Source organism: Lytechinus pictus, chromosome 16 (assembly GCF_037042905.1).
Source record: "Lytechinus pictus isolate F3 Inbred chromosome 16, Lp3.0, whole genome shotgun sequence".
Lineage (NCBI taxonomy): Eukaryota > Metazoa > Echinodermata > Echinoidea > Temnopleuroida > Toxopneustidae > Lytechinus > Lytechinus pictus.
In genome coordinates this window covers 3,509,811-3,534,881 of record NC_087260.1, presented here as the reverse complement: position 1 = coordinate 3,534,881, position 25,071 = coordinate 3,509,811, and the positions used below count along the sequence as shown (strand labels likewise).

The 25,071-nt window shown below is 35.3% G+C and overlaps 1 protein-coding gene across 2 annotated transcripts in view; it reads left to right on the top strand.

Annotated features, from left to right (window-relative positions):
- Positions 1-3,080: 3,080 nt before the first annotated feature.
- LOC129279482 (filamin-A-like) overlaps positions 3,081-25,071 on the top strand; it is a 40,588-nt gene continuing 18,597 nt past the window's right edge. For both annotated transcript variants that reach the window (XM_064111144.1, XM_064111143.1), the window contains exons 1-7: positions 3,081-3,470; positions 8,632-9,207; positions 15,204-15,481; positions 18,684-18,842; positions 21,338-21,479; positions 24,030-24,200; positions 24,692-24,838. In XM_064111144.1, coding sequence (XP_063967214.1) covers positions 8,712-9,207; positions 15,204-15,481; positions 18,684-18,842; positions 21,338-21,479; positions 24,030-24,200; positions 24,692-24,838 — 1,393 coding nt within the window. In that variant the 5' untranslated portion in view covers positions 3,081-3,470; positions 8,632-8,711. The remainder of the gene's footprint in view (positions 3,471-8,631; positions 9,208-15,203; positions 15,482-18,683; positions 18,843-21,337; positions 21,480-24,029; positions 24,201-24,691; positions 24,839-25,071) is intronic.

Here is a 25,071-nt window from a genome sequence, read left to right as displayed (position 1 = left end):
GGTTCTGGTGTCTAACTGGCCTATGTTTATGGGGTCAGGTAACTACTAGTATCATGGTAACGCTGATCAACAGCCAATCAAAATAAAGGATTGCATGCAAGTTACCATTAAGTGAAGTTAACATAATGGTTAATTTTTATGCAACGGGGCGCAGAATAACTACAGTGTAAATTACCTCTCTCCGCCCCCTGAATTAGCATATTTGACAAAACATGTCCTCAATTTCTGAGACACAACATATCTTCAACTTCTGAGGCATCTAATTCTAAACCTGAGAGCTCATTTCTATGACACTATAGTTTATACAAGCCTTGTTATCTGTCATGGTGGCCAATGCATTTATGCAGTGCAGTATGTATGTACAGTACATTGTACATATGTATACTGTATAGCCCCAATGGATAATTGACATTTTTTTTTGCTGGTTTGCTGGTTTCACCATGTACATCAACTGACAAGGAATCAAATTCACAATCTAATTCTAAACCTTTGAAGCTCATTACTATGACACTATAGTTTATATACAGGCCCTGTCATATGCCATGGTGGTCAATGCATGGATATATGCAGTGTAGTATGTACAGTGCATTGTACAGTGCATTGTACACCGTATAGCCCCTATGGATAAATGACATTTTCTTTTATTTGATAAGATATATTTCACAAATATCCGTAAAACCCAAAGTGGAGGAATAAAAGCAATATAGCTATATGAAGCTGCTTGCTATTGTTGACCTCGTACCATCTAATATCCCAGAACCCCAGGATGATAAAACCTACTTTTTGGCTGAAAAAAGGCTACAAAAATGGGAAAATTTTGGTATAATTACCTTTTAACTCTACAAATAATGGTTTAAGAGTACTAATTATAGGAAAAACAAATTGCCTGCCCCCCAAAACATAAGAATAGACACCAAAACCAGAGAAATTGACCACCAAATAAAAAAGTTGTGGCCAAAACTGTGATTTTTGGGGGTTTTGGCGGCCATTTTGGATTTTGGCCCGGCACACTTTTTTCTCGGACCCGAGACAAAAAATATTGTCATTTCATGTTGAGATACATTACAAGGAATAAAAAAAAACTGTTGTCATATTGAAATTACAAAAAATGTATTTTTGACCCATGTATAGCCCACTCCTAATATTAAGTTTTCTTAATATGAACCTCCTAAGTAACCTCTGCATATGTAAACCAAAAATGCAAAAAGGTACAGTTTATCTAAGTATATAGTATTTATAATAAATACAAAACCTATCTTACAATTTAAATAAATAAAAATTCAATTTCGTAATAGAGCATCGTGGAAAAGGTAAAATACACAAAAGTTTAATTTGTTGTGTAGATGTAAAGGTATTTTTCTTTTTATTTATAATACTGACAAAAACAATTTAATTTAATGTGGATATAAGTCATGTCTCAAAAACATGTCAGATAGCACATCAGATTATTGTATTCTCTTTTAGTTAAGAGAATTTCTTTGGTCAAGGAATGTAAAATATTTGTCAAGAAGGAAGAAACTTCCAAAATATATTTCTTCTGGAGTACATATATCAAAATATATTACTTCTTGAGTATAAACAAATATATCAAATCATAACAGTTAGCTGATTAGTGAAGATTTCTCCATCAATCAGTGAAGCATTTCTCCCTATACAGTTCTCATTATGTGTTTAACAAACACTCATAAAATGAATATGGCCTGTGTTAGTTGAGGGAAAGAGAATCATAGCTTCTATTTATTTTGTATTGATTGTCACAGATTTAGTGACCTTCTTCCACTCACTTCCCCAAAACACAGATACTCCTGATGGAGTGATATGATTGGGCTTTATGCCCAGATTGCTATCCCAATCCAACATCTTTTTTAATTTGAACAAAGATATGTGATTTCCACCTTCTATAACAATGTAAAACATGTGCAATTAGACTGCAGAACATGTCTAAATACGCTATTTTAAAGTTTATTTAAAGTATAAAAACATAATTTTGGACCCAACGTGCAAAACATGTACAAAATACACTGCAATACATGTCAAATAAATTGAAATATGTATAAAAACACACTTTTTGAAATGAAAGTCATATTCACAATTTCAAACATGCAAAGTACAAGTTATGTTGCCTATTCAACCATTTTAAATTAAATTTGAAATGTAAAAGCATAATTTTGGACCCGTGCAGCTGCCAAAGTCACCATTACAGACTACTAAACTACACTTCTAGAGAACCAGAAAAATGAGTGTTTGGCAATATTTGTTTGTTTGTTTGATCATTTATTTTCCATAATCATATAAAAACAGTTCATTACAATACAAATTAAATACATGCAATAATATACATTCATAAAAGTAAAATACATATGAACAGTTTACAGAATGCCTTTCAATGAAAATGAAAAAAAGGGAAACTAAAATAAGGCCATGCGGCCCTATAAAATAAGTTTCCTTATATCTATATCTAATACAATAAAATATATTATGTGTTACTGAAAGACATGTTTACAAAAAAGAAACAAAAATTAAATGTGTCAGAGGAACATTGACAAAAAATATGGCAATACATGCACTACTTGGGGTACATGTACATGTCAGTATTTGGATAAAAAGAATGTTTTCAAATGTTTTTTAAATGAGTTTTGGTTATTACAAAGAGAAATATAATTTGGTAATGAATTTCAAATGATTGGTATACTACATCGAGGACATTTTTCTTCATACATAAATAAAACTTTCCAACGATATAAGTATTTGAGAGAACGAGCCAAGCCAGGTACTTTAGGCAATGGGCTGGGTCTTGTTAATTTGGTCGATCATCCATTACCATTATCTTTCAAAGCAAAAGGAATTCTTTTTGGTTAAACTCCTCACAAAAAAAGAGTAAGAAGCCGAAATCTTTTCAGCCATCCTTCCTATTGTTGATGCAATGACATACCTCAATTCTATGCATGACTAGAGCTCAGTCGAGAATTGCATGAGAAAGGGAAAAAAAAGGAGATATTTGGCATAGCACAACCTGTTCCGCAACTATGGGTATTGAATGCGGGGGTCAGGTTGGAAGAAAAGAAATGTTTTTCTCGGGCACACAAGAGTTCTACCAGTAAGAACGGGAAACTCATGCACAAGGGAAGCTTCTATGGTTTACCTTCATGGGCCGTCAGCTACTTCAATATTTACCACACTGAAAGAGTCTCGTTCAGGATATATTAATATACTTAGGGGGGCTTGGAAGTCTATGGTGCCGCAGAGTTTGAGAACTTTTTAGTATTGTTTCTAAACTTTGGTGAACTTGGAGATTCACATGAGCAGAACTTGCAAATTGGAGTTGCAGTCTGGAGACTATAATTTTTTGTGTACTTGTGGAACTAAGTTTTTACATCTTGAAAGAGAGGACTTATATAATGAGAAGGGGAACGGAATAAAAGACATAATAAGGATGAGGTAAACGCTTAGATAATATCCACAAGATACAGGTATGTATTATACAGTATGTGTAACCGTTGCCACACAAAAGTTCTTGGCTCTCTGAAAAATGTGTTTATGGTTGCTGACATAGCACCAAATTATTATGTGCTAACTGCTATAGACTGGATTCCATGTATGTGTCAATGCTCTGCAGATACCCAGGAAAGGAAAAATAAAGTTTACATTCTCAGGGGCTTAGTAAACAAACTTATTTTCTGCTAATCTTATTGTCAATATCAATTAAAATTAAAGGCTCTGGATGTTTTATATATAATATGCATACATCCTATGTAAGGGCGAATTCTATGAATGGGTTTATTCCATTATAATACACATTTAGACATTAAGTCGAAGGTAGAGGGCGTTAAGGCGCATTTCGAACATTGAAAAAAGACAAAAAAATCGCCTTAAACACAGATGTAGTAATATACATTAAGCCAGGACATTTAATCTTGAATATAAACTAAGAGCCACAGTCTACATATCGTCAGCTTCCCGCAAGAAGGGACTCATCGACATTTTCTTTAAACAAGTGGAATGCCTCTGATGATGCATGTCATTGTATGCTGCCTCATCACATTCATCATTGTCATTGTGTCATCGTAATCTTCATCATCATCATTATAATACAAACAACAATATTAATAATAATGGTATTTCACATATATTCCATCAATGAAAAACAAATTATTACAAAATATTCATAAACAAGTTTGAGATGAAAATTGCCTTTTATGAAATAAAAAATGTTGTAAAACAATTAAAGTTGCAAATGCCCGAGTCTAAAAGTGTCTAAGAAAAGAATTGCGCAAGTCTCATGCTCATTTTGAGGGGAAGGAGGGAATGAAGATTGCAATTTAGTAAAAGTAACCAATAAATCACCAGTATTTGTATGTTACATTCACTGTATGGTGTCCAGTCACAGTGCAATATGAAAGAAAGTGTGTATGTTTAGGACCTTCTTGATGAATGTGCCATTGAGAAATGTAAACATACAGTATCCTAACTAATTAACGCAGAGATGTCGAGGTTCTTTTGTGTCAATCTGTACTGCATGAATGAATAGAGGAGAGTCAGATAGATAGGTTTTATCTGTACATAACTCATATATAAAGATGAGGATTAGAGTTTCCTGTAGGCCTATACAAATAAGGACTTTTTGTAGAAACTTGTTGGCCTGTATTGAATCAGTACCCGACTTTATCCATGGTTGAAATCACAGATTTAAAGGGATGGTCCGGGCTGAAAATATTAATATCTTAATACATAGAGTAGAATTCACTGAGTAAAATGCCGAAAATTTCATCAAAATCGGATAACAAATAATAAAGTTATTATGGTTTAAAGTTAAGCAATATTTTGTGAAAACGGTCGTCACGAATAATCATTAGGTGGGCTGATGATGTCACATCTCCACTTTCAGTTTTCTTATGTTTCTACATAAAATAATTTTTTTTTCATTATTTCATACTTGTGTGAATAATATGTCTCCCTTATAATGAAATAAGTTGCAGCAATTAATATCTAATTATGCACTAAATCAGTTGTCAATCCAATTTTTCTAGTTCTTGGAGGAACAAAATTGAATAAACCTAATTTCATATCATAAAATACAAAAGACCAAGTGGGGATGTGACATCACCAGCCCACCTAATGAATATTCATGACGACTGTTTTCACAAAATATTGCTAATTTTAAAATTCAATAACTTTGTTATTTGTTATCTGATTTTGATTGAATTTTCGGTATTTTGCTCAGTGAATTCTACTCTTTTTATTAGGCTGTAAATACTTTCAGCCCGGACCATCCCTTTAACCTGTGGTAATGCCTTAATGCTTAAATCGCCAAATTGGATTCAAATCTCTCACTATATCAAATCGATGTTCAACTTTTTTTTATCTTGGTGCTAAAACTAGTTCCTCCCCAAATGTAGGCAAACATTTATCATAACTTCTAAGGATTCTTAAAATCATACGATTTAGGCCCTATATGATACCAAAAAGTAGAGCTATTTAGGGAAGACATGAATGTCATAATCACAATAATGTCTTCCGAATGATATGCTCTGTCCTTTTGTACATATTGGAGCATGGTGATTACTTATTACAAAAAACATATGAGTGTTCCTAATTTTGTATTACACGTCCAAGTGTATTTAAGCCAGGTCATAGAGATTTTGAATGAAAAATGTATTACAAAGATCCTTTATTTGGTCAATAATTTTCTTTCTGATGGACTTGTGCTTGGAGAAATCGGTAAAAAGACATTTTTTTTCCAGCTAATGCAAATGCTATATTGAAGATCATTAAAGTTATTGGGATATTATATTGTGACACATTACAACATTATGAGTACATGCTGTAATACGTTTGAGTGACAATTACTGCATGTAGCACAACAGCTATAACGCAATGCAATTTGATTGCATTGATGTGCCAACCACTTAAGATAACACAACACCAGAAACAAATGAAAACATACTACCCACAGAAAGAGAAAACTATTATTTAAAGATTGAAATATACATACAAGTTTAACGCCCATCCCAGCGACCTTCATACCTTGCTCTATTCCCACAATACAATGCAAATAGAGATATCTAGTCTGCAGCTCCAGACATTTCTTTATGAACAGGTCAAAGTATGTGTAGTCTACTGCTAAGAGACCTCTCCTTTTCACAGTGTATAATGATAAATGAATAGGACGACTTTTCAGGATTTTACCATTTTAGCTTTTAAAAAGGTATTTTACAAAGGATCATTTACAAGTGGAAGTAATATTATCTACATTGGTTAAGAGGGCCATATTGATTAAATACACTTATTTACACAATTTAATCCCCAGTTCAACCTGAAGTATTATCAAATCGATTAAGCTTTGCACTTATGTTCCGCCCTGAATGTAAGGCTTTGGCCCTGAACGCATAGTACTATGAACCCAGCACAAGCAATAAAAAGTTGTTGAAGTTCATAATCAAGTAGGTTAATCTGACATGTAGAATTATATTCATCTGTTAGTCAAGTCATAGCAGACCTCACCCTCTATTTATTTTACTATTTCTTCTCCTTTTTCTTGTCTGTATTTTTCTTCTACCTTTATTATTCCTTTTTGATGATTGTCTTTTCATTATTCCAATTCGGAGCTCGATGCAAAGATAGCTGTGCCTAATCTTTGAACAGTTATTCCTGTCTGCTTTCTGGGTGAATAATCTATGATGTCATGTGTTTTGTCACAGTATTCTAAAGAAGTCACATAAACGATCAATCAGTTGTAATACCACACACGTTGATCCAGACTCTAATGATGGGTAATTAGAGGAGTTCAATATGTATTCTGATGACTATTTCCCTCCAGGGGAAATCTAATGGTAATTTAATTCCCCATTTTTTTTTTATTCATCACTTTATTGGCAAATCTGCACATTAAAGGAGAATGAAACTCTTAGAGCAAGTTAGCTTTTGTGAAAGCAGAAAAATCAAAGAATAAGATCAACAAAAGTTTGAGTAAAATAGGACTAGCAATAGAAGAGTTATGAGCATTTGAATGTCGAGATCACTAATGCAATGCGACCAAGATCTATGATGTCACAGATGAACAACTCTCCCCTTTTGGATGCTGAAAATATACCCCAAAACATCTCTTATTGCTCATTCTAATCATATGACAAACGATTCATCAATGATATAATGTTGTGAAACCTCTCTACTTGTCCTCTCATAAAGAGAACACCTCACCTTGTGATAGACTCTATAAAAGTGAGAATATAAGTGAAATAAGTACTAAAGTAATGAGGGAGTTGTACGTGTGTGACATCACAGATCTTGGTGGCATTGCCAATGGGAGGATCTACATGGCATTAGTGATCTCAATATTCAAATGCTCATAACTTTCTTATTATTCATTCAATCTTCCTCAAACTTTCACCAATATGTTTCTTTGATTTTTCTCTTTGATATGGATTCAGCTGGTTTCAAGGGTTTCATTCTCCTTTAATTAAAAGTGATGATATAATATGCCCAGGGCACTTCCCTTTTGAGGAGAAATTCGACACTGTCGATTAATTCAGCTAAACTAAGGACGTGTTCAATGTTGAATTTTAAATTTAAACAGCAATATGACTCATGATTGAAAACTCAATTAAAAAATACAGAACACAAACACGATCAGCGGTACACTGTTCAGTGTTGAAAATATAAAGCTGTTGATCGTTGTTAAATTTCCCGCTTTCGTTAGGGCAGCTTTATTGCGCAGTTTGACCCATCACAAGAAAGGTCAGTTTGCAAGGCACCTGCTTGTCATGCTAGTGTAGATAGGCTTCCACTGCGAGAGCTAATTTAGAGACATTTCAAAACTCAATCATGTTCAATGTCGCATTCGCGATGCTGAAGGTCGTAAAATCTGAGGTGATTGCGTTCACTAACGCATCTTTTTTCAAATTCAAATTTTCCTCCGAATTGTGATTTGAAAGACGTTTACTTTTATGACCGGGAGTGGAGGACATTGAACACACCCTTTGTTTCTCATTATATCTGCATTTTGTAATCATGTGTTCAATCATGATTCATGTTGCCGTTTAAATTTTGAAACCGACATTGAACACAACCTAAGAATGAAAATAGGTCTCATTGTATATTTCGCATACATTCGTAATTCCGAAGCTTCGTTATTCCGAAGGTTCGGATATTCCGAAGGTTCGTTATTCCGAAGGTTCGTATTTCCGAAGGTTCGTAATTCCGAAGGTTCGTTAGTCCGTCAACGAAATGAGGTTCGTAATTCCGAATGTTCGTTAGACCGAAATCGAAGTGAGGTTCGTAATTACGAAGGTTCGTTAGTCCGAAAACTAATGATTAACGAGCCTTATTTCGTTTTCGGACTTACGAACCTTCGGAACATCAAACCTTATTTCGTTTTCGGATTAACGAACCTTCGGAACATCGAACCCTTTTACGTTTTCGGATTAACGAACATCGAGGTATAGGCAATTTACGTGTTTTGGAATTACGAACCTTCGGAATAAAGAACATTCGGAATTACGAACCTTCGGAATTACGAAGTGTAACCGTATATTTATGATGCAAACATATAATACCAAGTCACAGATTGTTATTAGCACAATCATTTATGTCATATTGTGTATTATCCCTAACTTCGATCCTTCAATTTTACAGACAGGGTTTCTTGAGACGAAACACTGCGACCAGATGGTAACAAGGATTTGAAAGGTCTAAAAACGTTACTTGAACGCAATATGAATCACGTCAGGGAGTCGAGTAAACGCAACACATATACATACAACTCGACAGGTGGTGACGTGCTGTATGCCACGCCCGACGATGGATACCACACTAACTCCACCGTCGACGGGTACTACACTGTACCTCAGAAGAGGAACAGTAGTAGTAGCAGCAGTTACAGTAGCTCCAGTAGCAGTCGCTATGGAAACAAATACAGGACTCAACAAAGCCAGAAATCGCAGCAAAATCATGTATTAGGAAATTCTGTGTCGTACGATGATGGAGGGGGAGACGGAAGCAGTATACATAGCAACCATGGGAGTGTCCATAGCAACCATGGAAGTGTCCATAGCAACCATGGAAGTGTTCACAGCAACCACGGAAGTGTTCATAGCAACCCCAACAACTACCATCATAAAAGCAACCATGGCAACCATGTAAATAACAACTATGTAACCAAGGAAACCTCAAGAAGATATCAGACATGGAACGGGAGGCATCGCTCGGATGGTATTTACCCGATGACAGTTTTTTCCAACTTTATTTCTTTTTACTAACACTACATCTTTCTCCAACTTTCTGGTTATATTTAAATGGATTTATTCATGAGCACCCTCCGTTGCACCAAAATAAACTTGTATGACTGAACATTGTCTTTGAAACAAATTATTTAAAAAAATCATCAGGATTTCTTACTATCGACTTTTGTAATCGACTTTTCACCTTCAATCGAGCAAAATTTCAACATTCCCTAACCATGAGGCTTTTTACGAATTTTTCAAAGACGATAGTCAAACGAGTGCATTTGACTTCGTATGCATTTTTGTGCGACGAAGGATACTCCAGAATAATTCTTGAGGTTGTCTTTCTCTCATTCAGGAGAATATCCCATTCACCCAAAAGGGAGAATAGCCTTCACTGGTATTGGGAATACTAAGAAAATGATACTTTTAGTTCATTTTTGCCTTTTTCATTCACTAACATGATTTCTCCTTAAACATTTTTTCATCTGTTGGGAATTGTGTATACACAATCCTGAAGAATGACATTTATTTATTCAAATTATCATTAACTTCTTTTAAACAGTTCAACTTATATCTTCCCTAAAATACATGATTTGCTGTGTGTTTGGTGTGAATTGGGAATACTAACATATATATATATGTATATCTCCCTCAGATTATTTTATTTGTCATGTAGTATTTGATGTGAATTAGGAATACCAGATGACAATCATTAGATGACAATTTTTCACACTTGAAAATAATTTTACTTGTTTACTAATATTTCATCTTTCTCCCTCTCATCATTTCTTTGTTGGTGTATTGCTGGAATAATAGGAAATGTGACAGTTATGTAGCTTGTAGATTATTAATATTTTGCCTCTTATTTTTCACTAATATGTATGATTTCTTCCGCTTTTTTGTTCTAGTGAGAATGGTGTATAAATCTACCCACAAACTTTTTTATTTAAATTTTCATTTTATTTCATTTAACAGTATATCTCCCTGAGATAAATTTCTATGGTGTAACACAGGAATACTAATCAAATGACAATATTTTATCTGTGATAACATTAACAAGTTTACTTTTCATTTCTTTTGTTTTATTATTATAGCATCTTTCCTTCTCCTATCAAATGTCTTTTGTTGCTTATTGGGAATAATAAAAATTACAGCCTAGTTTATTTAAATTTGTCCCTTTTCTCCCTCAGTATTTGCTTTGGTGGGAATTATATACTATAGGCATATATTTACCTTAAAAAAGAAAAATACATATTCAAAGTACTATTATTTTCCTCAATGATATTATTGCCTAATGGGGAGTTGCAAGAAAGTTTAATGAAATGCAAATCTTTTTAGGCTGTCTTGCAATTAATTACAAATTGGTAATTGATTCCCGATCTGCTTGCCACGACTAGGCATCAGCTAAAAATTGTAAAATTGCAACATTAATTTTCATGATTGATTGGAAACATTTTTTTGCAACATTCCCTTTTATATTTCTTCATTGAATAATTTTGTTTTTGTGAACTTAAATACCAGTTTGATGGAATTTGATGAAATTAACATTTTTAATTATATAAAAATGTTTTTTTTTCTCCATCACATAACAATTTGATATGTAACCTTTGTATTTTCTTTCTTACTAACATTTGTATCCACCTTCATATTATGTTATTTTGGTGTGATTTGGAATACTAAGCCAATAATAATAGTCTTAAACTTGATTTTATTTCTTTCTTCACTAATACATTATTTTTCTCTCCTGACATTGATATTTTGGAAGACTAATGTCATTAATTACTGTCCCTTTTAATGTCTTTTTTTAGAATTCAGGTTTGGAGAAAACTCTAACTCCCGAATCCTGATTATCATAAAACTTGTGATGCTATTTCTGCACAACTGTTCTTGCCTAAAGTGACAATTTTCTGAATCCAACAATAATCACAGATTTAATTCAAAATAGTAAATTTCTTAACTTTGCAAACAACATAATACTGCAATCGATGGTAAAATTAATGATAACACTGCTAAGCAGCCAAGCAGAATCACAGTTTCCATGGAATCAACGATTGATAAGTTACCATTAGTTGTAACTTATACTCTGCCACAAATCTATCTCCAAGAAATCATAGTAAAATTAGCTACAGTCATTCATTTAAAGGACGGAAAACCTCACGAAATATAGGCCTATCTTTATATTACATAGGTTATGTAGATTCAAATCAGTGATGGGTCAACACGCCATCACGTGACCATAGCTGCGAGGATCGCGTTTGTTATATTCTAGGTTGTGATGTCACCTCAAAGAATATAACTGCGTTATATTGTAAAATTGCGGCGTTATTCACTAAGGTGAAGTCACTCACTGCTCACAAGTTGCGTAATCAGACAGTTTATTTGATGTACGTGCTTGATTTTTTTCCCAAAAAATGTCTATTATGACGTAGATGGATTTTTGGGTTGATCAGAGAGCCACATGATGAATGGAATCACTGATGGCAAATCCACAAAGACTATATAATATAACAGATATTGCCTGGTCTATCTTTTTAATAAATAACACTTCAACTCCCCTCCGAAGCTATGTTTTTCCCTCGGGAGAATATTTTCCCTCAGCGCTGCATGCTTCTGGCAAAATATAATCCGTAGGGGTGAGGAAATGTTATATTCAAACTCTAGGTTGGCAATATCTGTATAATATTCAATTGACTAACATATATTTCAGCACATACTGTACATAATAAGACTTTTCGTTATTAATTTGGTTGTTTTCTTTTTGCTGATAATAACATGCCTTTACGGCCATCAAAATCAATGTTTCTTTGGAAAATTTTCCAATGCATTCCAATGCAGAACGCTGTTTGACATTCAACATTTATGCAACTCGACTGTATACAAAAGATTCCTTTTAAGCCTTGAAAAAACGGCAAGGTTTCAGTTTGAAGCTAAAAAGGAAATCAGCCTCAGTAATAAAGTACTTAAATTCATCTTCCTAACACTAAAAAAGCACATTAATCAAAGATGTTTTTGTTCACAAAGGCCAAAGTTACCGTAATGTAAAATTGAAGCCGGAGACTGAACTCCAAAACTGAATTTTGCCCAAGGCTTTCCTAAATTGAACTTCTACCGATACAATACCTTGGTCGTTATCAGGATCGACAATGCATTGACCTTCAAAATGAAAATATTTTTCTGCAATCAAGCAAAAGAAAATGACAAGTGGAGGAATTTTGGAGTGTTTCGTTGGGAAAGGAGTGGTTTGTGTGTTGGATCATAAAGGAAGTTAAAGGAAAAGTTCACCCTGACAAAAAAGATTGATGTAAAATACCAGAGAAATAAAAAAAAACATTTAAAGTTTGAGGAAAATCCATCAAATAACAAAAATGATTAGAATCTTAAATATTGGATTTGTGAGCAGCTTTTCTACATATATCGCATATTAAAACTCAATGGAATTTCGTTTTCTCAGATATTTGAAAATGTTTTTTTAATGCACCTTCAGTATATTAGTAGACAAATCATTGTACACCTGCTCCTGTAAGAAATAAAAAATAAAAAGTCATCACGAACCATTAAAATTTGTGAAATTCATGCGTTATATATCAGATTACATATGGGAAAGCTGCTTGTATATGACGTCAAAAATCAGAAACTTTAAATTCTAATACTTTCTTAAATCCTTAAATGATTTTCCTCAAATTTTCACCAACATTTTTTTCCTGCTATTCTTACAAAAAACTTTTCGTCAGGGTGAACTTCCTCTTTAAAGCGAGACAAAAGGTTTGATGGTTAGACATGCCTGCAGGCGTGACACAGTTTGGTCATACCTCTTCTTTCCCTATATATGCAGTGAACTGTGGAGTGGTAATAGTTTTACTCGAATCTGTTATTATTAAAGGAGAATGAAACTCTTGGAGCAAGTTAGCTTTTGTGAAAGCAGAAAAATCAAAGAATAAGATCAACAAAAGTTTGAGTAAAATAGGACTAGCAATAGAAGAGTTATGAGCATTTGAATGTCGAGATCAGTAATGCTATGGAGATCCTCCCATTGGCAATGCGACCAAGATCTATGATGTCACAGATGAACAACTCTCCCCTTTTGGACGCTGAAAATATACCCCAAAACATCTCTTTTTGCTCATTCTAATCATATGTCAACCGATTCATCAATGATATAATGTTGTGAAACCTCTGTACTTGTCCTCTCATAAAGAGAACACCTCACCTTGTGATAGACTCTATAAAAGTGAGAACATAAGTGAAATAAGTAGTAAAGTAATGAGGGAGTTGTACGTGTGTGACATCACAGATCTTGGTTGCATTGCCAATGGGAGGATCTACATGGCATTAGTGATCTCAATATTCAAATGCTCATAACTTTCTTATTATTCATTCAATCTTCCTCAAACTTTCAACAATATGTTTCTTTGATTTTTCTCTTTGATATGGATTCAGCTGGTTTCAAGGGTTTCATTCTCCTTTAATGATAATAATAGTTCCACTTACACAGAACAGCTATTTTATATAATGCACTTTGTATCATAATACTTCCCAAGCTTTTCCTAAGCTTTCATATACAGGCGCTTAACAAGTACCCATTCATCTCACCTGGGTTGAGTGCAGCCACTTGAGGTGGATGAAATTTTGTGCTGAATGAAATTAAGGCCGGAAGTTGGATGTTATTATATAGTATTTCAACTGCTGACAGGGAAAAGCTACATACAAAACAATGCCATGAATGAAAATAAAACCCAAATAAACTTGGGCTAATGAATAAGTTTAAAAAGATGCATAAATACATATATGTGACAGGGAGAATGGATAATAAATAAGAATAATATATCTTTGTTTATCTTTGGTGTATGGCTTCTTATTTGGTTTTGATATAACCACAAAGCAATTAACTATGGATGATATGTTTTGCTAGGAGTATCATGATTTTTTTATATCTAACAATATACTCTATTAAAACTTTTTAGTCTATTTGTTCATGCATTGACTATTAATTCATCTTGTACATTTGCCCTTTTCCAACTTTATTCTTGTGAAGTCATATATTAGTCATATTTTATTCAGGATATTTCTATAATTATAATTCACTAAGAAAGGTTTACCATTGAAATTCATTTTTGAGACCTCACAGATCTCAGGGAAGTATTTCATCAACATCTGTCATCAGACAAGTTGTCAGATCTCACAACTTTGATTGGCTGACGAGCAAAGTTTCTATGGAAACTGTCAGATAAAACAAACTTTGTTGCATAAATCATTCAACAAGTTCTTTCATGAAATGCTCCTCTGATGCCCATACTGGTGTTACCCTACTTTTACAAGAAACTTGAGTGAACTTATAACAATTCACTGGCTCAGAAATCTTTGAGGCTTACCAATCAGTTTGTCATAATTCTGTACCCTGTTGTGGGGAAAGGGTAACACTTCGTAATTCCAAAGGTTCGTAATTCCGAAGGTTCTTTATATCGAAGGTTCGTAATTCCGAAACACGTTAATTGCCTATACCTCGATGTTCGTTAATCCGAAAACGTAAAAGGGTTCGTTAATCCGAACATTTATGGCGTTATTCCGAAGGTTCGATAATGCAAAAACGAAATAAGGTTCGATGTTCCGAAGGCTTGTTAATCCGAAAACGAAATAAGGTTCGTTAATCATTTCGTTTTCGGACTTATGAACCTTCGGAATTACGAACCTCACTTCTTTTTCGGACTAACGAACCTTCTGAATTACGAACCTCACTTCGTTTTCGGACTAACGAACCTTCAGAATTACGAACCTTCGGAAATACGAACCTTCGGAATAACGAACCTTCGGAATATCCGAACCTTCGGAATAACAAAGCTTCGGAATTACGAATGTATGCGGTGGGGAAAGACATGATTTGCTGCACGCTTTACTCACTTCATTTCTCTTGATTGCTTTTACTAATACGTCCATGTTGCTTGCACTTTCAAGATGTTTTGATGAATTTATATAAATTTCTTTCAGGAATTGAAGCAGGCCGTGCATTGAGCGTCGAACCCACATTGACAGCCACTGAGCTCAGCCAGCCAGCAGTGGACGAACTAAACGTGATGGCATATGCCGCTGGGTTCCACAGGGCCAAGCCCGTCTCGGAAACCTTCCAGACCAGTTTTGGAGCCGAGACATACGCTTCGAAAAAAACGACAGATTGGGGATTGTGTGCTAAGATTGACCTGAGCAGATGCACTGGTTTAGATACTAACCCTACCGGAGATACACACAATGCTAACACAGATGTACCGGTATGTACAGCATCTCTATAGATTCATTTCTCTCTAATTATGCCTCACCAAATGAAGCAGGTATTGAGGAATTGGTGTACGGTCGGGCAGTCGGTCCGTTGCAAATTTTGAAAGTCGAACTTCTTCCTCAGTTTTTAACCAATTCTCATGAAATTTGGAACATACATAATTTGTCTTTGAAGTAAAGATGCGCAAGACACATTTTTTGTGTGTGTCAGAAATCTTGTCGCCTTGGTAACTACATTACTATATGGCAAAGAATTAGGCAAAAAATCTTGCGGTTCAAACCATTTTATTAGTTTTCAGTCAATTTCTCATGAAATTTGGCTCAAACATTGGTTTGTAAGGCATATTTTTGCATGTGCCGGAAATCTTAGCCATGGCGTGTTTTCCTTCAGCAAGAAATTTATCCACACTGTGCTGCACTCAACCCAGGTGAGGTAAATGGGTACCAGCAGGAAGTAATTCCTCAAAAAGCTGTGCTTAGGAGCGCCTTGAGCACCTAGCAAGGTGGATATGTGCGCTATACAAATCCTATATTATTATTATTATTATTATTAAATCGTGTTGACATGGTAGTAGCATATTATAACAGTTAATGTATAAACATCATGTGGACTGTAATTCTTCTTTATCTTATGACCTATGCTCATGAAATTTGGCATACACATACATGTATGTCTTGAGCTACAGAAATGCAGGAAATATTTTTGTTTGCATTTGTCAGAAAATCTTGTGGACCATACTACCTCCCCAGATTTTAGCCAGTGCTCATGATTAGGTTTTCATGGGCATCCTTATCTTAGTGTGGTATTTCTTGTATGGTTTGTGATTATTATTGAATTCGATTGAAAATGGTTGATTTAAGGAAAGAAGCAATAGGTGAGAATGGGCCATTCTTCACACTATTATGTTTTTCTCACTGCACTTTTTTGCCTTAACCCCGGGAAATTGGTGGGGCTAAGGGGGGGGGGGCCTTAGCCCCACCAATTTCCTGGGGTTAAGCTTAGCCCATTTCGTTTTCACACTACGTTTTAGCAAAGTGGGCTAGCACGGTAAATAGTACGGTACTATCTGGCCCTGCAAAAAAGCAGGGTTAGCCGGCTTATTGTGGTGCTAGCACCACAATTGTGGTGCTAAGAGATGCAGTGTGAAACGAAACTGGGCTAAGGAAAAGTGGGGCTAAGCAATAGCCAATCACAGAAGTTAAAATTGCACGTTAATCACGCTCTGGATGGTAAAATCATCAATATTCATGAGCTGTGGGATAGTCCGGGGTTAAGGCGTTAACCCGGCTAAGCAGATAGTACGGGGTTAAGAAAGACAGTGTGAATCCGAAAAAAGATAGTGTGGGGTTACGGATAGTCCGGGGTTAAGGATAGAATGGGGTTAAGGAAATGCAATGTGAAAAGCATATTAGTCACTGAGAGAAGAAAGCAATAGTCTCTTCAAATGGCTGCTATTTTTCATTTTGTCTCTTTGCCTCAAGCTAAAATAGAACGTTTCTCTGCCCCTTTAAGCATGAATGACCAATCATTATGGTATCAAATATTGTTCAATTCTGTAAGAGTAAATATGTGATTTTGATGGAGAGGAATTGCTAGAACATGGTTGATTAATCACGCATCAAAATAACAGGTTCAGTGCAAACATACAGAGATGTGCAAAGTCAACACTTAGGTGCAGTGGAATTTAACTTCATTGAAAACAATTCACAAGTCACTGGTTGAGTCTAATACTTCAGAATTTATAGGCAAAAGGTATTAAGCACTTAGAGTATGTCAGCCTTTATCTAACAGGTTCTTTTAAAATTGTGTTTTTTTGTATGTAGAATAAAGCTATTGAGTTAATTTGCTATTCAACAAACAGTCAACATTTTATTAAAAGTTTTATTAGGCTATCTACATGTAGCTTTATAGTTTAAACAAATGCATACACATTGAAGGGAGGGTGTGGTTAGTCTTCATAATATCATACAGGCCTCTTATACTTCAGTAGTGTGATAAAACACGCAGAATTGTGGAAAATGAAAGATAATTCTGACCTTGACCCAAAAACATTTTATTCAAATTTTCATAGTTTGTTAAATTAGAGCATGAGTCTGTAGGCCTATAGTTTTTTTTTGCATCACAGTGTTTACCCTGTATATGTATTTTATTGTGACTTGTATCATAAAAATAGTCTGTTGTCAGAATGTAAAACATTGCTCAGCTCCCAAAGAAATATGTGAAATCATTAGTGTTGTATTACTCATAGTACAAGGGAGGAGGCATGTTAGACACATAGATCAATAAAGACATGTGATATAAAATAGTACAAAGGTTGGCAAATAGAATATAACCTGAAAAGTTTTGGACCCCAAAGAAGCAGAGCTTTCAAGATATATAAAACATTGTAGCAAAAAATATTGATGATAAAACAAACTTACAAATATATTAACAGTTGATATTTGTTGCTTATCTGATACAAAATGTGAGTTAATGTCTTCATTAGCTCTTTCTAACTTACTCGCATACAGCCTATGTTGTGAATATCATCCATTTGGTATAAAAATTGCTTTACAAAAAGCTGTATCTTTGCCATGTTCCATCGATTACTGTTTCAATTGAACTTTATATTTATAGCTGAATTTATATTGTTGGGTAGATGTCGTCATTCAATAAGAAGTCTTTAGCCAAACCCTGTATTAATGATTTCAGGAATGAGGGAGGAACAGAAAATGGGCCAAGTTCTTTTGAATTTTCAGAAAACAACCCCCTTTATGTTTTTCCTCCAAAGGGGAAAAATCATCTCCTAAAAAATAAAAGGCAAGACAGAAATGTTCAAGCTGCTAGCCATTTATCATGGAATTAGCTCTGTATAATGCTGAGCAAAGAAAAGACATTCCTCACCCTTTTTTTATCCTGAAAAGGACATTGCACATAGGTGCTCTCTTGTCAGTAAGCCCCCCCCCCCCCGACCCACTATTGAAACGAGAACCCTTGCCTCTTTTGGGTTGCGGGATTTGGGATTATGTTAAGGCAACCAAATAATTTTTTGTGAACCCATCCCACTTTTTTTTTCTGTGGAGGGGGTTGGGGGTGGGGGTTAGGAGATATTTTAACAATGAACCCATATTCCCTCACTTTTATTAAATCATGGGTACACACCTGCTATTTTGCGTTTTTCCAATTGATTGATTTAAATTTTATATGACTTACAGGTGACCATACATGTGAGAGTATTAGATCAGCAGGTCTCCATAGAAGACATCTCGGCTCAGATAGAGGCACCTGGCAGCCCTGTCCCCATCAGTCTAAAAGCTCTGAGTACTGAACTGGTAGAAGTACAGTTCACCCCGCTTGATGGGGGCATGCACAAGGTAGGAACATAGCATCCTCCCCTCCACATTGCACCCCTCTCTCCAGGGAGCTCCATTCCCTTCAAAAAACCTCCAAGCTCTCCATACAGAACTGCTAGAGGTACAATTTATTTCTCCCTGGACAGGGGCATGCACAAGGTAGGGGCACTTCACCCCCTCCCCTTCCCCAACCCTCTTCTGGTGATTTAATTTCCATAAAGAATTCAAGCTCTCTATACAGAACTGCTAGAGGTGCAATTTCTTTCCCCTTGACACGAGCATGCACAAGGTAGGGGCACTTCACTCCCTTTCCGGTCCCCACAGCTCTCTTCTGGTAGCCCAATTCCCTTTAGCCTCAAAGCTCTGAGTACTGAGCTGGTAGTGGTACCGTTCACCCCCTTGATGGTTGAAAACCCAAGATGAGGTCTCTAACTTGTCCCTCCCTTATGGTAGCAACATTCTGTATAGCCTTAAAGCTCTTATTGACAAGATTTAACTCAGCGAAGTACAGGGCTTTCAGCAATGCAGGCGTATGGCAACCCCTTTGCACATCTATTCCTCTATCTTGATATCATTAAACTAAATCCATTGATATCAGGTTTTCTATTTCTTGATCATTATCAAGAATGTAATTCTTAATATAAGTTCAATTCAAATTTCAAAAGGGGTGCAATATCAGTCAAAACATGTTCTTTCCAAATTTGGCAAGATAATTGTACCCCTCCAACCGCATCCCCACCCCTTACTGACCCCATCCAACCTCCTACCATCCCAACCACCAACCAAACCAACCTCCCTTGCTCCACCCTATTTGTTCCTAAAACCCAAGTTACCCAACCCTACATAAGTTATACTCCTAACACCATTCCAGACGGGTCACTCCATAGATGCAGGCATACGCAGTATCACATCTACTTTCCGTCTCCTTCCTCCAATGTGCTCTACCCTAGTTTAAAGATTTAGCCCTATAACAAACAAACTAGACCAGGGGCCTGTAACACAAAGGTTGGTTATCATCGTAGAGCATCTTTTTACGATTGATTGCATTGAATACAATGTGTAATTAATCGTAAATATCAAGTGTACCATTAATTACTAACCTTTGTGTTACAGGACACTGGCAGGTTAATGAATTTATCAAAGATTAATTAGCAAAACTTAGCTCCATAAGATCAATAGGTGGGTCGTGTGGTCTAGTGGTAAGTGTATTGGACTCGTAAATGTAAGGTTGTAAGTTCGCATCCCCGCTCTGCCATTATCTCTTCTTTTATAAAAAGACCAGAGAGTAATTTATGTCGTATCGATAAGATCAGTTACTATGCCTGATTAACTTAAGATGTAAAATGTTTCCTGTTTAATTGGTTATAATATTAGATTGGTGTTATACCTGTAAAATGCTGTCCTACTGTGTTCCCATGGGAGTTGCCATAACAGAATTCAATTTCCCTTACTTTCCACCTCAATTTTTCCCTTTCTGTACATAAGTCTGAGTTCACAACAAAGTAAATCAGTGTACTTAAATCTTAAGGGCCATTGTTTTCCTGGTCTTTCAGTCAAAAGAGCATGAACCACAAGTTTTTAGACTTATTGGTTTGTTAGTGTTGTGTATTACTGGTACTTGCTGCGCAAGATTTCAATATCAAAGTTATGCAATATTGAAAAAAATACTTATTATTTGATAATGGTTTTATGATATGTTGATTTATCGCAGTAACATGATATGACCAATATACAGTGCGTCCCAGAAAAAACGAAACCGAGATTTAGCGATGATTTATCATAATTTCATTAAATAAACGTGTTTTCACCGGTTTCCAACAGAAGCTATCGCATGGTTAACAAAAGACTTCATGCATGGCTGATCGTCAACACAACGGAGTGTCGAGTGAGTTTGAACGCTAGCCTGTAAAACCTCTTCATTTTATGAAATTATTGAAATTCAAGCCTTATTTCAAATAACCAGAACTTTGTTATTTCTTGACCATTTTCTGTAATTGAGGTATCAAATTAAAGAGCAGATATTGAACTTTTTAGAAATGTGGTTTTCTTTTTGAAACCGAGATACAGCCCGCCAAATGACTTTTTGGTATCCCCTCTTCAAATTGTTTTTTGCTCACTCATGCGTGAATGAAAAATAATCTAAGTAATTTCAGATGAAAGAGGAGATTCTAAGCTTTACAATGGTAGGTCATTTGTCTATTGTATTTGTGATTTAGTTATGATAAATCATCGCTAAATCTCGGTTTCGTTTTTTCTGGGACGCACTGTATTGTAGATTGTGAAAAAATGACTATTTGTTGACAAAAATGCCGTTCTATATTGCTTTAAACCAACTCAAAAACTTTTAAGTTGTACAAGCACCCACGAAAGCCTTACTTTCCTTTCCCCCTTTCCTGCTATCAAGGAATTGCAGCTCATGAAGAATGTAACAATTTTCAAAGTCACATTTAACCCTCTGTGAAACATCTTCCTGCTATCTCAAAAACTTAAAAAATCAAGCTCCTTTTCTTCATCAGGTTTCAGTAAGATGTCGAGGGGAGATGGTGAGAGGGAGCCCTATTAAAGTCAACGTACAGAAAGACATGTCATCTTACCCAAAGAATGTCAAAGTTGGAGGAAACGCAAGCGCTTTCATTGGAGAAGAACTTCAGTTCCAAGGTACTGATTTTTCCTGAATCAGATCTAGTAATGAAACTACTCAAATATTTTGAATAGAAGTGTTCTTTGTTTACATAGGCATATGTATGTCATATCATTGCTGTAATATTGAGTAACCATAACTTGTAAAAATAGAAAATTTGGGGAACTTTATGGTTCCATGACATTTGCTCCGAGACAGTTGCTCCAATGGAAAATCTACATGTCAAAATAAACATGAAATCTAACCTCCAAAACTATCCTTCTCTCTTTACATTATCATGAAGCAAATTAAATCTCTATTACAATCTTAACTCCAACGCTATGCCCTCCGGGATAGTAAGACCAAAGCTAATGTCACAGGAGTAAATGTTGTGTCATCCATTTAACACAAAAACAAGTCACCAGTTGTGCACAAAGTACAGCTGTGATGATGTGTGGCTTGCAGACAACTATATATCACACCCAGGCAGGTATCTACTTCATGATGGTCCGGGGCAACATGTAGATAATTTCATTATTGAAGGAAATTAAGTGAGCGACATGGTGTTGGATTCAAACTCTCAAGTCTCCAGTTATTGAAACATCCATAACCATTAATCACAATGCTGTTATATACCATAATCAGATAACAAGATAATTATTCTGTAGAATTTATAAATAGGAAAAATTTGCCTCGACCAGAAGGACGAACAAAACTGTTCTTGTGCATCAGTGGCCAAGTACATAATTGTAGAGAGATGCAAGCTCATTGTTTGCAGGGCCAAAGAAAGCATGGCAATGGTTCAAGGTCAACAATATTTACTTTGAAAAGTAACCATTTCATGGACTGCAAGGTTAAATGAAACTATTTTCTATACACCATTGGCAAATTAGAAAACAAATTGCAAAGAAGTGTGAATATTTTGATTCGAGAAGTGCATTTTCAAGGACACCATTACAATGTTTCATGGCTATAGATGTTTACTTAATAAAGATATAAACTGTTCTAAGATGAACAAATTACATATAAATGTCATGATGTAATAAGCAACCATCCTTGTTAATTGCTTAGCCCTTGGGTTTTTAATATCACAATGCAGTATAAGTTGTATGAATCAATGTTTACCATAAAATATCAATTTTCACACCTTTTCTCCTAAGTTGACCCATATTTCTTTTCAATATAATTCTTGTTCTCCTTCATATCACTTAAAAAATGCAATTTCTGTTGAATTACATTGTTTCATCTTAGAATTATGATAGCGAGTTACAACCTATTTTCTACAGGAAATAGGAGACTGTACTCGCACAACAAGTTGACACCATTGCCATATTTCTAAGACACAGATTTTACTGAGTTGCTCTGATTTAATTTCAAAATGCATCGTTTTACCCATCAGTAATAAAACCATATTTGACACTTTAAAAGAGTTTTCAAGAATTTTAAGACGTTTGAAACTAAACGAAATATGAACAGTTGGCATTTACATGTAGGCCAACCTTTCACAAATGATTTGAATGATAATAATCTGTTCAAGCAAATCACAGAGCATATTTGACACTTTCAAATAGTTTTAAAAAATTCAAAAGTGGACTAAATCTTCACAAATGATAACAATAATATGTTCAAGCAAATCACATTCAATACTTTCAAATTGTTTTTGTTTTTACAAATTTCATTTCCCAAGTGAATATGGTAAGGGCTGCAGAAAGGGGGGGGGGGTTAGGGTTGGGGGGCTTCAGCCCCCACACTTTTTTTCTAAAACCGTGTACAAAAAAAATAAAATTGACCATCCGATTATGTTTTGCATGGTCAGCCCCCCCCCCCACTTTCAAAACCGTTCCACGGCCCCTGTATGGTATGTTGGTATGGGCAAGTGCTGAGGAGGGATGACGAGCATGTGTTAAAAGAAGGGCTTTTGAGTTCTTTGAGATGGGGGTTTTGAGGAGAATGGGATGGCCAAAGAAGACATATAAGATAAGTGGAGAAGAGTAGGAGGGTTGCATTGAGAATGGAGGATGCACTGAATCAGGTAAAGTGTAGGAAGGTGAAAAGGGCAATTGCTGTGAGTGTGAAGTGAATCTAGCACCCCCATTCACAGGGATAAAACTGGATTTAAAACTCTGGATTTACTACTATACTACTACTACTACTACTTCTACTTCTATACTATTACTACTACTACTACTACTACTTCTACTACTGCTTCTACTACTACTACTATACTACTATTACTACTACTACTACTACTACTACTACTACTTCTACTTACTACTACTACTACAACTACTACTACTACTACTACTACTACTACTAATACTACCACTACTACTACTACTACTACTACAACAACTACTACTACTTCTACTATTACTACTACTACTGTAGTACTACTACTATTACAACTACTACTACAGTACTACTACTACTACTACTACTACTACTACTACTACTACTACTACTACTACTACAGTACTACTACTACTACTACTACAACAACAACACAACAACTACAGTGTACTACTACTACTACTACTACTACTACTACTACAAACTTTCTAATAGTCTATCTACTTTACCATACATAGTTGATACACAGGAGGCGGGGCAAGGCGATATCAGCGTTGACATCACCAACGGCCACACCCGACTACCAGTCCGCATTACAAGGGAAGGGCGTGTCTTTACCGTGCATACCAGGGCCAAGGATGTAGGCTCGTACGTGGTTGATATCAAGTGGAATGGCCAGTCAATAACAGGTAATAATGATCATTTCTATATTTGTAACAATTAGTTATTTTAGTAACATAATTTCTATTTCATTTGTGTTTAATTAATAATTGTTTTAACCATTTTCTCTTAAATTCCACCATTTCTTTATTTCATTGAATGATGATTGCGTCAAGCGGGGGCATCTTTGTGTCCTTTGGACACGTCAAATTTCTAGTTTAATTATTCATTCTTGTAACAACTGTTCATTTATGATTTTTGGTTATGCTTTTGTTTTATGGATGGAAAGATCAAAATGTTACATGTTTTGACATAATCATAAAGCAGATTCTCTTTTAAATTAAAAGCAATATATTGCATTGAAATTGAATTTATTACCAAATCTCAGTGATATATAGTAATTTCTTATCATTCTAACATAATTCATAGTATTAGACAATTGCACCTAACAAAGTAGCAACATGCTAATCAATCTTAATATAAACCCTCACCAATGAATGGTTGATTCCACCAAACACAGATGACCCAATGAGGATATCAGTGAGGGATCCTTCCAAGTGCAGAGCAATGGGGGAAGGCCTGTCTCGAGCGAGGGAGGATACACCGGCAATATTCACTGTGGATCCCATCGCAGCAGGGCCAGGAGAGCTGAGAGTACAGGTCGAAGGTAAGCTCGAAAACTGTTTATTTGTACCTCATTTGAAAATGATAGAAATAATGGTTGATTATAGGGACAAGAATGTTGTTACTCTTCTGTCACCCTCCTTTTTCTCCTTGGTATTTGTATTCTTAGAGCTCCTCCATCTTCTACTTCTCCATCTCTTATTCCTTCTCCTGCTGCCTCATCTTCTGTTTCTGTATTTTTCTTCTCCTTTGTCTCTTTTTTTTTGTCCTCCCATT